At 43.8% G+C, this 12,882-nt stretch overlaps 1 protein-coding gene across 2 annotated transcripts in view; it reads left to right on the top strand.

The window, feature by feature from the left end:
* The window catches only part of CFAP97D1 (CFAP97 domain containing 1), a 229,961-nt gene extending 226,862 nt beyond the window's left edge, over nucleotides 1-3,099 (top strand). For both annotated transcript variants that reach the window (XM_040331561.1, XM_040331563.1), the window contains one exon: nucleotides 2,973-3,099. In XM_040331561.1, coding sequence (XP_040187495.1) covers nucleotides 2,973-3,004 — 32 coding nt within the window. In that variant the 3' untranslated portion in view covers nucleotides 3,005-3,099. The remainder of the gene's footprint in view (nucleotides 1-2,972) is intronic.
* Nucleotides 3,100-12,882: the final 9,783 nt, after the last annotated feature.

Genomic DNA, 12,882 nt, shown 5'->3' with positions numbered 1-12,882 from the left:
GGCTGAATACATTTTGGCCTAAATGTTTGACTAAAATTTAGTTTATTCGATTTTTTTTACTTTTTGTTATAAGAAAAATCATTTTTTTTCAAAATTTACGGTCTTTTTGCGTTTATATCGCAAAAAATAAAAATCGCAGAGGCGATCAAATACCATCAAAATAAAGCTCTATTTGTGGGAAGAAAAGGACGCAAGTTTCGTTTTGGTACAACATTGCATGACCGCGCAATTACCAGTTAAAGCAGCGCATTGCCAAATTGTAAAAACACCTTGGGTCTTTAGACAGCGTATTGGTCCGGGGCTTAAGTGGTTAACTGCTTCTGTAATGTCTTGGCTGTGTGTTGCTTTAGGTACACAGCTTCACATCAAGTATAAACCGAATCTCAATGAAAGAAGCGCTGGTTTGCTGAACTGATGCAATCTTTACTGAGATATAATGAACAGTAATGTGTATGATAATATTTGTATGGTAAAACTGTGAAACAAACATAAAAAAAGACAAATATAAGCATGGCTATTCAGGCAACATACATTATACATAGCTAATACAAAGAATAGGGCTTAACTAACATGTGCTTGCTTACTACACACTGAAACACACATTATCTATCTGCAATGACTAGCATCTCTCTACACAAGCTGAACTAGCAAAACCCCTTTACTCACAGGCTTTGGTGTTCGACAGGTTTGCAGTCTGTATTAGCTTTAGGATGTCCTGTGGATCTGGTCACTACAGTAGTTAGAGCTGGACTGAACAGGATATGTCCCAACTAGCCCTAGACAGTACAGAGAAGACCCGCCTCTAGGCTTCAAGAAAATGGAGGGTCTTAAAGAAACAGACCCTGCTGAGTGCCAAGCATGTAATATACATTGTGAAGGCAGCACAGACCCTTTTCAGCAGAGAGCAGGCTGAAATCCACTCTCTGCTGCCTTCACGGATATCAGTCCAGGCACTGCGTCAACACAACAATAAAGTCTGGATCTGCCAGGTGCCTAGACTTATGGCCATCTCAGCCTCTCAGCCTGCTCCATCCCTCCACAGCCCAGCGCTCCAATGAGCGTGGAGGGAGAAGAGCGGAGAGCTGTGACTGACAGTCTGCAGTTTTAACAAACGATAACGAAAGCACAGAGAACGAATAACGAAAGATCTAACATAACAAATGCTTTATTTTCGTTTTCGTTGTGGTCGAATGTGCCTAACCTTAACTCTATTAGTCCAATATTATTCTACATAAAGAGAAAATATTCGACATAGAGAGAAAATATTCGACAAAGTAGCTAAAAACATACGATCGCAGCAAGCGGACATTTATGGTGAAATCACTCGCAGCTATAATGAATTGTCGGCTCCCGGCAATTCAGAGAGAATTCATTCATAAAAAAAAGTGTGGGGGTCCCCCCAAATTCAATTACCAGGCCCTTCAGGTCTGGTATGGATATTAAGGGGAACCCCGTCGTCAATTTTTTTTTAAAAATGACGTGGGGTTCCCCCCAAATATCCATTCCAGACCCTGGGGTGGAGTTCCCCTTAAAATCTACACCAGACCTGAAGGGTCTGGAATTGATATTTGGGGGGAACCCCACGTAATTTTTTTTATATTGATAGCGGGGTTTCCCTTAATATCCATGCCAGACCTGAAGGGCCTGGTAATTGAATTTGGGGGGACCCCCACACTTTTTTTTTTAAATGAATGAATTCTCTCTGGATTGCCGGGAGCCGACAATTCATTATAGCCGCGAGTGATTTTTAAATGACTTTATACAACATTAGAATTCTTCTATAGCTTGTAGGCGGAACATTCGATCGGAAATGTACGATTGCGAAATTCCGAAACAAAATATTTCAGTGTGCATTCAGTGTGTAAATTTAATTTACAATCCTCCGCATTTTTTCAGTTAAACATTATTGTAAAACTTACCATTTAAGTAGTATTAAATCTAATACTTAAATGTTGTGGCTGCACTAGTTTTTCTTTTTTTAGTTTTTTTCCCCCTCTACTTTCACCTGTTGATCTGCCCAGTGACACACCTCCCGTATTAGAGTGCCCTCACTATGGATAAAAGAGCACAGGGATACCTTAGGACAGCAGTCTAGTTAATCTGGAGGGAGAGGAGTGTTAGATGCACTAGTAGATATAGATACACTAACAAATTGAAGCCAAACTCCAGTTAAAATTTTATAAGCACAGCAACTTATTTTTTCTTTTGGGATTAAATAAATAAATATAAGCTGGTCATTGTAAAGCACTTCTATCAGTGTTACATGTTTTATCTCATCCCTCTAAATGCTACATCTGTAGGACACAGTGGTGGCTTCCTCCTCGGCAGCCGTTACAATCGCTTCTCCTCTCGGCCAATCGGGTCTTAAGATCCGCTTCCTGATTGGAGGGAAGGAGGAGAATCAGGACGACAATAGCAAATATTAATTTGCTATTGTCATACAACTGGCTGGGCTCAGGGCACAGTTCTCTTTGCCCCAAGCCCACCTATTTTTTAAGCCAATTAGAGCCCCAGGCTCCAATCATGTCCTTAAAAAAAATGAAATACGTGTATCCAGCAGCCTGCATGTAGATTAGCGGTCAGGCGCATGGATTAGGGGGGTGATGCCCCTTATGGATGGGCCACCACTGGTAGGACAGCTTGTTCTGTTGAAAAACAACAGACTTCCTGGTCATATCACCAAGTGAAAATAAAGGAAAGAAAGCCTAAACAAAGAAAACCAATGCAGCCATAACATCTAAAAATTGGCAAGCTGCAAAAAAAAAAAAAAAAAAAAATGTTGCTTTCCGGTTTATTACCACTTTAAACGATTTTCAAATCCAATGTGATCTTTAGATTTGTGTGCAATTTAAAAATAGCAATCCGCAAAGACAGAATGAGGGTCAAGTCTTTTGTGTTGAGAAACCTTTGATTTTAATTCCTGCTTCCACATGTCTTGCTTTATCTTACATTTCTTTTTTTCCCATGTGCAGGGAAGAAGTATGGAATGAAAACCAACTACTAGACAACAGTCACTTCTAGGAACTTTGACCTTCCACCTTATTATTCACAAGGTTCAATACATTGCCGACAATGAAATAAAACATATTTATCACAGCAGATTGTCCTACTTTTCCTCTGAGATTTTACAGGTCTACATGGTTTAACACACTATGAATTACACATTTAATAATAGTATAAGTATTATTCTGTATAACTATCCGCAGTATATAAAGTAATAGAAGAAAATGCAAACATTAAAGTACAGTTGCTCATGGCAATGAATTAGCAATTGACCTTCTTTGTTCTAATTAATTTCAACTGATTAAAGACAACTGGTCAGGGAGAAAAGAAATATCCCTGATATACACACACTTTATACTCACCTCTCTGGCATCCTGAGACTCCTACCTCCACTCCATTTTAGTACTACAGACTCTGTAATAATAAACGTTCAACACTTCCATGATGACAGATTCTTGTTTTCCTACTGCATGCCATGGTCCAAACCCCTACTTCGTTGCTCTGGACTAAGGTAGTTGTCAGGAAGGCACTAGCCCTAGTACAGCTGAAGCCTCTAGTTATCCACAGGTGCACAGGCACAGATGTGTGGGTGCCGCCCGTTTTCCTGTGCATAACCGTGTGCAAATGTGCATGCGTGCACGTGCATCGTGCTCCCGTCTGCCAGTAATGTTAGCGCAAATTACACTATTTAAACTTCAGCAGTGCTATTAACCAGTGCTGTCTGATCAGCAGCCATTGCGTGTGTTCTTGCATCAATTTCTGTATTGACATCTGTTATTGACCTGGCTTGCCTTGACCTTGCTTGAACATTTCCTTCCCTGACCTTAGCCTGTCCCTGGATTTTCTCTGTCTCCTGTTCATCTGCCTGATTCTACGTTGCTGATCCCTGCTTGTACCCTGACTATTGTCTGCCTGCTGTCTTTGCCTATATCTGACCATGTATTGCTGACCTGGCTTGTCTAACTTTGCATCCAGTTAGTCTCCTGCATGCTACCTAGTTCCTGCTGTTTCTTCACTTGCTGAGTGTTACCAATTCTGCCGCACCAGCCAGCCATCTGCTAGCTGCTGTCAAGCATCTGCTGCCTGTTGTCTTCCCAGTCCTGGGTTTGCTGCCATCCACTGTTCCAGTGATCTGACCTGTGCTTGGCGACAAACCTGTTACCTGTTGCCGCGGCTGATGAAATATCTTTCAGGCTCTTGCGGCCACTGTCGCAACATCATTGGCTTCAGAGCCGGGGCTGTATGAGAGGCCTCCCTCTACATGTCAGAATCTTCCACAAGGTACATGACAGTAGTGGTTGGTTGGTGGAACCATATAAAGTGGTGGGGGGCACAGGATAGCATTGTAACACAGTGACAGTAGGAGAGTTGGGTATATGCCCTTCATATGGTCTATACATATAGACTAGGGTTGTCCCGATACCGATACCAGTATTGGTATCGGGACCGATACGAGTATTTGCGGGATGCCCCCCCCGATGCCTAAATAGAATACTTGTCCCCGACACACCCCGCCGCCGCCGTATATCGCAAATCCGCCGCTGCCGCGTTAATCACCGTGCGGCGAACATTACAGGCACCTTTAGTTTGAATAGCACTTTTAAACCCAAGTCTACTTTTTTTCCTAGCGCCTCCAAAGGGCCATTTATTGAAACATACTACCAGGCAGTATACAAAGACCTATTAGCCCTTTGTGACAAATCCAAGAATTTCAAACATAACAACTTGACGTCAGAAGAAAATCAAGCTCTGAAGGCTTTAATGACTAATGCCACTATCATTATAAAACAGGCGGACAAAGGGGGCAGTATAGTTATCCAAAATAAAATAGACTACATGAAAGAGGCTAGTCGTCTACTAACGGATACGGACACATACCTAAAATTATCCAAGGACCCCCTTCCTGACTATCAGCAGACACTGAAAACGTTGATCTATACAGCCTGGGAGAAAGGAGTTCTCACCAAACGGGAGAGGCAATTTTTTCTCCCTTTTGAGTGTAGCACTCCTCACTTCTACCACTTGCCAAAAATTCACAAATCCCTTATAGATCCCCCAGGGCGTCCTATTGTAGCCAGTACTAACAGCTTCCTTAATGGTTTGTCGACATACATCAATCATATGTTACAACCTCTGGTTACACAATTGCCCTCCTACATACAGGATTCAAAAGAGGTAATAGACGCTCTTCAACACTACGTATGGGAACCTGGATACCTATGGGCTTCCCTGGATGTCGCCTCACTATATACTTCTATTCCCCATGAAGTTGGGATTAGGGCGGTTCAATATTTTTTGAATAAAAGTGGAGAATTCAATTCTCTCCAGTCCCAATTTTTAGTTGAGGCAGTTGATTTTTGCCTTAAACATAATTACTTTACCTTTTGTGACCAGTTCTATTTGCAACGTAAAGGGACAGCGATGGGAGCGAATTATGCGCCCGTATACGCGAATCTCACTATGGGTCATTGGGAGGAAGAAAACATATGGCAAAATAACCCTTTTGCCAAACACATAGTTTTCTTTGGACGATATATAGATGACGTGGTTCTAATTTAGAGTGGGACTTCTGAGGCCTTTCTTTCTTTTCTCTCCCATTGTAATAACAACACTTTTAATCTAACATTTACACATGTACTGGACCCCCATGAATTGGTTTTTCTGGATTTGGTATTAACCAACGAGTCAGACAGAATAATTACAAAAAAACACACGAAACCTACCAATGGTAACTCTTACCTCCATTATAGCAGCTGTCATCATCCTGTTTGGATAAATAACATCCCCAAAGGTCAATTTAACAGGTTAAAAAGAAATTGTACCAAGAATGAAGATTATATCGAACAGAGTGTTTTAATGCAGAAAAAATTCGAGGAAAAGGGTTATCCCCAAGATCTGATCAATGAAGCATTTTCTTTCTTTCTGAAACCTTCTGCCAATACAACCTCAAAAAAACAGGCAGAGAATGAATATGCTATCAGATTTGTGTCTACTTATAATGATAGCTACAAGTCAGTGGCTAGTATTGTCAGAAAACACTTCAAGATCCTTCACTTGGACCAGAGACTGGCCCCAGTGCTTCCGACCATGCCTCAAGTTACCTTTCGGAAGGCCCGTACAATTAAAAATATTTTGGCCCCGAGTAAGATACAGAAAAAGCCTTCGGGCTCCCCCCTGGACATCAGGAGTTATTTCAACGATAGAAAGGGGATCTTTCAATGTAAAAAACGAGCATGCCTGACCTGCCAATTCATAGTACATGGCACGGACAGGATATGCATGCGTTCTGGTAGAGAATTTACTATCAAACAGTTTGTTACATGCTCTACAGAATTTGTCATATATGTCTTACAGTGCCCTTGTGGCCTTTTTTATATAGGCCGCACAATAAGAGCACTACGTGCCAGAATTGGCGACCACCGTTGTCTAATTAAAAAAGGGTGTATTGAGCACAGTGTTCCCAGACATTTTAATCATTGTCATAATAAGGATTTTAAACATTTGGAAGTATTTGTTATCGAGCATATCCCTAAAGGTACAATAACAACCAATGAGAGATTTTCCCTTCTATGTAGAAGGGAAGTCTTTTGGATATATATGTTTGATTCGTTGGCAACTAAGGGGTTAAACGAGGAGATTGAGATCAATACCCTTATCTAGTTTGTACTCATGGTACACACAGAGTATTTCTTGTTATGCAATCTAGTCCTTTTTATTTTATTTTATATTTTCTCTATTTGGAAATCATTTTATGTCCTAAAATACCCATATATTCCACTAGATGGCAGGATCTTATTATGGGTCCTATTCATTATCTATATATCATTAATAATTTTTTCTATTTAATAATTCTTATCATCATTTTGCGTTTACACAATATATTGCCAATGTATTGTCATACTTGTTCAAGGATTTTATTGATGCATTATGTTTTTATATTTATAAACATGTATATTTGTCCTGTGTATAATGTTTGGAGCTGAAGTGTAAGGGGTTAAAGCTCCTGGTTTCTTTTAACATGCCCCATCCATTTCCTCTTCCTATAATTGCCCCTCCCCTATTTTTAGACTATTTAGCCTAGGCTATTGCCAATGTCTAATCGACTTTGAAAAAGCGATTTGAAGCGCGAAACGCGTCGTCTTAGACATCCCTTCATCCCTTCTTTCATGAAGTTCCATCCTTATTTTAATTTTTGTTCATATCAACTTCTTTTTTAATTTTTCCTTACTGGCAGCGCTGACTGTAGTCTATGGGAGCGTGCAGCCTACGGATCCCCCACCAGAGGGCACATATCACTCTCCTGCTTGTTAGTCTCGAGGCTGAGCGGCGTCACAGACGTGTGACGTCAGCGCGCTCGTACGGAGCAAGCACCCGCTCTCACTAACCTCACTGAGCGGTGTCCCCGGCTGCTGGATTTGTCGGAGAATCCAGCGTTCATCTGCCTACAGTGACATCCACAGGCTACACGGATCTTCTGCTGTTAGTCCCGGCGGACAGGATAACAACCATCCCCTCACCACCGCCTTGTTTTCCATCTTCACTGTAAAGGTACTGTGAGTTCCATCTGCGGATGGTATGATAACTGAACCCGTGAGCTCTGATCCCATAAATACTGTTGGGGGCTGCTGGTGAATACTATACTTAAAGCGGAGTTCCACCCTCTTTTTGAACTTTAAAGCATCCTTATTAATACTGCCCCCTTAAATATATTTGGCATGTTTAAAAAAAACTAAAAAAAAACTCACGGTGTTATCAGGATTTGTCTCCTGGGAGATGTTTATCAATCCCAGGAGACAGAAAGGTTGCTGGGCTGAAGTCTCGCGGGACTTCCGCCGCAATTAAAAACAACCTCGAGCGAACGAGCGAGCGGAGGCGGAGATATGGTTAACAGCCCCGCCCACCGCAACGCCCACCGCACCGCATTAACTATGTACTCGGCGGGCAGGGGGGGCGGAGGCGGAGATATGGTTAACAGCCCCGCCCACCGCTCACCGCCCACTGCACCACACTAACTATGTACTAATTATGTACTCGGCGGGCGGGCGGGGGCGGAGGCGGAGATACGGTTAACAGCCCCGCCCACCACTCACCGCACCGCCCACCGCACCGCACTAACTATGCACTTATTATGTACTCGGCGGGCGAACGAGGGGTAGTGTTGGGAGCGGAGCTTGCTATCATATAGGCTACCACTGCACCCAGCAAACGCAGCCACTGTGCCATCAAACACTGTCTCACAGTCACTTGGGCCATCAAATGCAACCACTGTGCCAAACACTGCCTCACTGTGCCCGTCAAACGCATCCACTGTGCCCAACGCTGCCTCACTGTGCCAGTAAAACGCATCCATGTGCTGGGGGATATGCGATTTGGTGGGAGCGATGCAAAGTGCTATGCGATTTGGCGGGGGTCAATGCAATGTGTTGGGGCGATGCAATGTGCTGGGGCGATGCGACTTGGCAAGGGGCGATGCAATGTGCTGTGGCGGTGCAATGTTCAGGGTTAATGCGATTTGGCAGGGGAGCGATGCAATGTTCTTGGGTGATGCAATTTGGTGGGGGGGGGGGGGTGATGCAATGTGCTGGGGCAATGCGATTTGGTGGCGGGGCTATGCTATGTGCTGGTGCGATGTCATGCAATTTGGTGGGGGGCGATGTGATTTGGCGGGGGCAATGCGATGTGCTGGAGCAATGTGGTTTGGTGGGGGGGCATTGCAATGTGATGTGTGCGGTGTGTGCTGTGCTGGGGCCGATGCACTGTGCTGCGATGTGATGGGGAAGATGCGGTGTGCTGGGATCGATGCTGTGTGCTGGGATCGATGCAGTGTGCTGGGATCGATGCAGTGTGCTGGGGACGATGCAGTGTGTTGGGATCGATGCGGTGTGCTGGGGACGATGCAGTGTGCTGGGATCGATGCGGTGTGCTGGGACGATGCGGTGTGCTGGGATCCATGCGGTGTGCTGTGCTGGGATCGATGCGGTGTGCTGGGATCGACGCGGTGTGCTGGGATCGATGCGGTGTGCTGGGATCGACGCGGTGTGCTGGGGCGATGCGGTGCGCGATGTTATGGTGGCAATGTGCTGTGCTGGGGGAAGGAGGAAGCAGGAGGAACTCAGCACAGCGCAGGGATGGTGGGAACACCTCATAATGAGCACAGCAGAAGTACAAACCCAGGAATTCAGCACAGAACAGGGATGGTGGGAACCCTTTATGAGGGGTTCTCACCATCCCTGTGCTGTGCTCATTATGAGGGGTTCCAACCATCCCTGTGCTGTGCTCATTATGAGGGGCTCTCACCATCCCTGTGCTGTGCTGACTTCCTGTGGCTGTAATCCTGCTGTGCTCATTATGAGGGGTTCCCACCATCCCTGTGCTATGCTCATTATGAAGGGCTCCCTCCATCCCTGTGCTGTGCTCATTATGAGGGGTTCCCACCATCCCTGTGCTGTGCTGACTTCCTGTGGCTGTACCCCTGCTGTGCTCATTTTAAGGGGTTTCCACTATCCCTACAGCCCCAGGAAGTCAGCACAGCACAGGGATGGTGAGAACCCCTCATAATGAGCACAGCACAGGGATGGTGAGAACCCCTCATAATGAGCACAGCACAGGGATGGTGAGAACCCCTCATAATGAGCACAGCACAAGGATGGTGAGAACTCCTCATAATGAGCACAGCACAGGGATGGTGAGAACCCCTCATAATGAGCATAGCAGGTGTACAGCCCCAGGAATTCAGCAGAGCACAGGGATGGAGGGAGCCCCTCATAATGAGCACAGTACAGGGTTGGTGGGAGCCCCTCATAATGAGCACAGCACAGGGATGGTGGGAGCCCCTCATAATGAGCACAGCACAGGGATGGTGTGAACCCCTCATAATGAGCATAGCAGGGGTACATAACGAATGTTGGTAATTATTATGAAAAGTGAATGAATTTAACGAAAACTCGTATTTCGTACGAATCCTAATTGAGTTTCGGGCACAAAATACGAAAAAACGGCTAATAATGCGAAACGGAACTAAACAAAAATAATTTATTGACAGTGCACATGTCTAGTATATGTATACACACCACATATATAACAAGATATATAGACATATATATATATATATCTTGTTATGTAGATATATCTGCACAGGAACAAATTATTTAGTATATTTACTGGTTCCTGGAAGGAGGAGAGGAGGAGAGGAGGAGAGGTTTGCATAGATAAGGGGCGGCAACTTCCTCCGACACTCCCGTTGCTATTGGAAACCTGATCTGAAACCTATTACACTGCTTGTGCATCACTAAGCATGTGCGAGATTTGCAAGGCTGAAATCCAGGAAGTCATACAGTCTGGCTTCATGATGCCCACACTTAAGATGGCCCCAGTCAATTTCTATTTTATAAAGTGTCTAAATGCTGTAACAACCTAACAAAACGGACCTTAGTTTACAGACTAACTGTACTAGAATACATTAAGCTTGTGTATTACAGGGGTATTTATATTTAACCAGTTAGCAACCGCCCTATAGACGAAATACGTCTACAAGGCGGTTGCTTAACTCTGGGAGGGCGTCAATGTACGTCCTCCCAGAATCGCGCTCCCGCGCGCCCTGTGGGGCTTGCACACGGGAATCTCCGTGACCACCGGGTCCTCCGGACCCGGCTGATCACGGATCACGGTAAATCGCCGCTGATAGCGGCGGTTTACCACGTGATCGCTCCGTCCAATGACGGAGCGATCACTAGTAAACAAACCGGCGTCATGTGATGACGCCGGTTCCTCCCTCTCCTCTCTGTACCGAACGGTACAGTGTGAGAGAGGAGAGGGGAGAGAGCGCATGCAGCAGCAGCTGCTGCGGGCTGGATCTGTGACACATGCAGTCACAGATCCAGCCAGCCATCCATTCCTCCCTGTGCAATACTCTGCAATGCCCCAGCAATACTCTGCAATGCCCCAGCAATACTCTGCAATACTCTGCAATGCCCAAGCAATACTCTGCAATGCCCAAGCAATACTCTGCAATGCCCCAGAAATACTCTGCAATGCCCCAGCAATACTCTGCAATGCCCCAGCAATACTCTGCAATGCCCCAGCAATACTCTGCAATACTCGGCAATACACTGCAATGCCCCGGCAATACTCTGCAATGCCCCGTCAATACTCTGCAATGCCCCAGCAATACTCTGCAATGCCCCGGCAATACTCTGCAATGCCCCGGCAATACTCTGCAATGCCCCAGCAATACTCTGCAATGCCCCAAAATACTCTGCTGCAATACCCCGAAATACTCTGCTGCAATACCCCAAAATACCCCACAATACCCCGCAATACCCCACAATACTCCGCAATACCCCACAATACTCCGCAATACCCCACAATACTCCGCAATACCCCACAATACCCTGCAACGTTGCCTATGGGGATTCTTAGGTAGCGAAGTTTGGCGCCATTCCACGAGCGTGTGCAATTTTGAAGGGTGACATGTTGGGTATCTATTTACTCAGCGCAACTTCATCTTCCACATTTATGCAAAAGAATGAAGAAAAAATACAAAATTTACTAAATTTTATAACAGAAACTAAGAAAAATTCTTTTTTTTTACAGAATTTTCAGTCTTTTTTCTCTTATAGCGCAAAAAATAAAAAACCCAACAGTGATTAAATACCACCAAAAGAAAGCTCTATTTGTGTGAAAAAAAGGACGAAAATTTAATTTGGGTTCAATGTTGTATGACTGAGTAATTGTCATTCAAATTGTGAGAGCACCGAAAGCTGAAAATTGGTCTGGTTATTAAGTGGGTTTACGTGCCCAGTGGTCAAGTGGTTAAAAAGTGAAATTGTGGCCGGAACTCCGCTTTAATGCATGCAAGCCTGTTAATGTATGCAAGCCTGCTAAGTCTGCTAAGTCTGCCTAAGTCTGCTAAACATACCATATCATCGTTTCTAGACTGCATATTGTCACACTGAAGTTGATTCATAATAAAAAGGATTGTTTTTTCCAAATATTTTTTGACATATATATTTTTATTTTTATACTATTTTTGGTGATTTACTACTGTAGATATCCATGAGCGCGGATTTTTTGGTGTTTTCACCATTACTTTAGTCACTTCAGAGAACCTCTGCTTTACTCCTGCACAATATCTCTTACATTTTAACTCCCTTCCAAGAAAACACTATATGAAATCGCTAGCAATGTTCATGATCAATGCTGCACGGCAAAGTATTCCCGCCCATTGGTGCTCCGATGTTATTTCCTCCAAGACAGAATGTATCAGGAGAATAAATAACATAGAGAAAATAGAGAAACTCATAAGCATTTCCCAGGAGAAAATAATGAAATTTTTAGCAACATGGCGTGATTGGATGATTTTCAAGGACTCACAGTCAAATAGCACAAGTATTCATTGAGATTCAAAAATATCCTCAGCAGAACTATAAAAAATGTACATTAAAGTGGAAGGAATATACTGGTTAAGTACCCTAAGTCAAGTAGATCTGATTTAAACCCTCTCCCCCCCCTTTTTTTTCTCTTCTTCTTTCTCCTCTCTTCCTTCCCTTTCCCTTCTCCAATCCCTCTCCCTGCCCCTCTTGACCATTAGAGAATTATACTACTAAAAACCCTATATACTGGTCAAGATGGGCATAACAAAAAATTTCTATGGTGAACCCTATGGTATATAATGTGTAATGTATATTGTACAATCTTCTATGTCTTACTTTTATGCCTTTATATGCCCTCTTTGGATGAGGATTGACCTGTACTACAAGATTGTATTCTGAAGCTAAATTTTTTTCAGTTATTTTGGTTAATTGCTAAAACAAGCTATTTTCTTTTTTTTTATGTATCTATGTACTATCTGTATGCTTTCATATTCACCCAATAAAAACT

The sequence above is a fragment of the Rana temporaria genome, chromosome 12, assembly GCF_905171775.1.
Source record: "Rana temporaria chromosome 12, aRanTem1.1, whole genome shotgun sequence".
In the NCBI taxonomy this organism is placed as follows: domain Eukaryota; kingdom Metazoa; phylum Chordata; class Amphibia; order Anura; family Ranidae; genus Rana; species Rana temporaria.
Note: the sequence above shows the minus strand (reverse complement) of the source record. Positions and strands in the feature narration are given on the sequence as shown.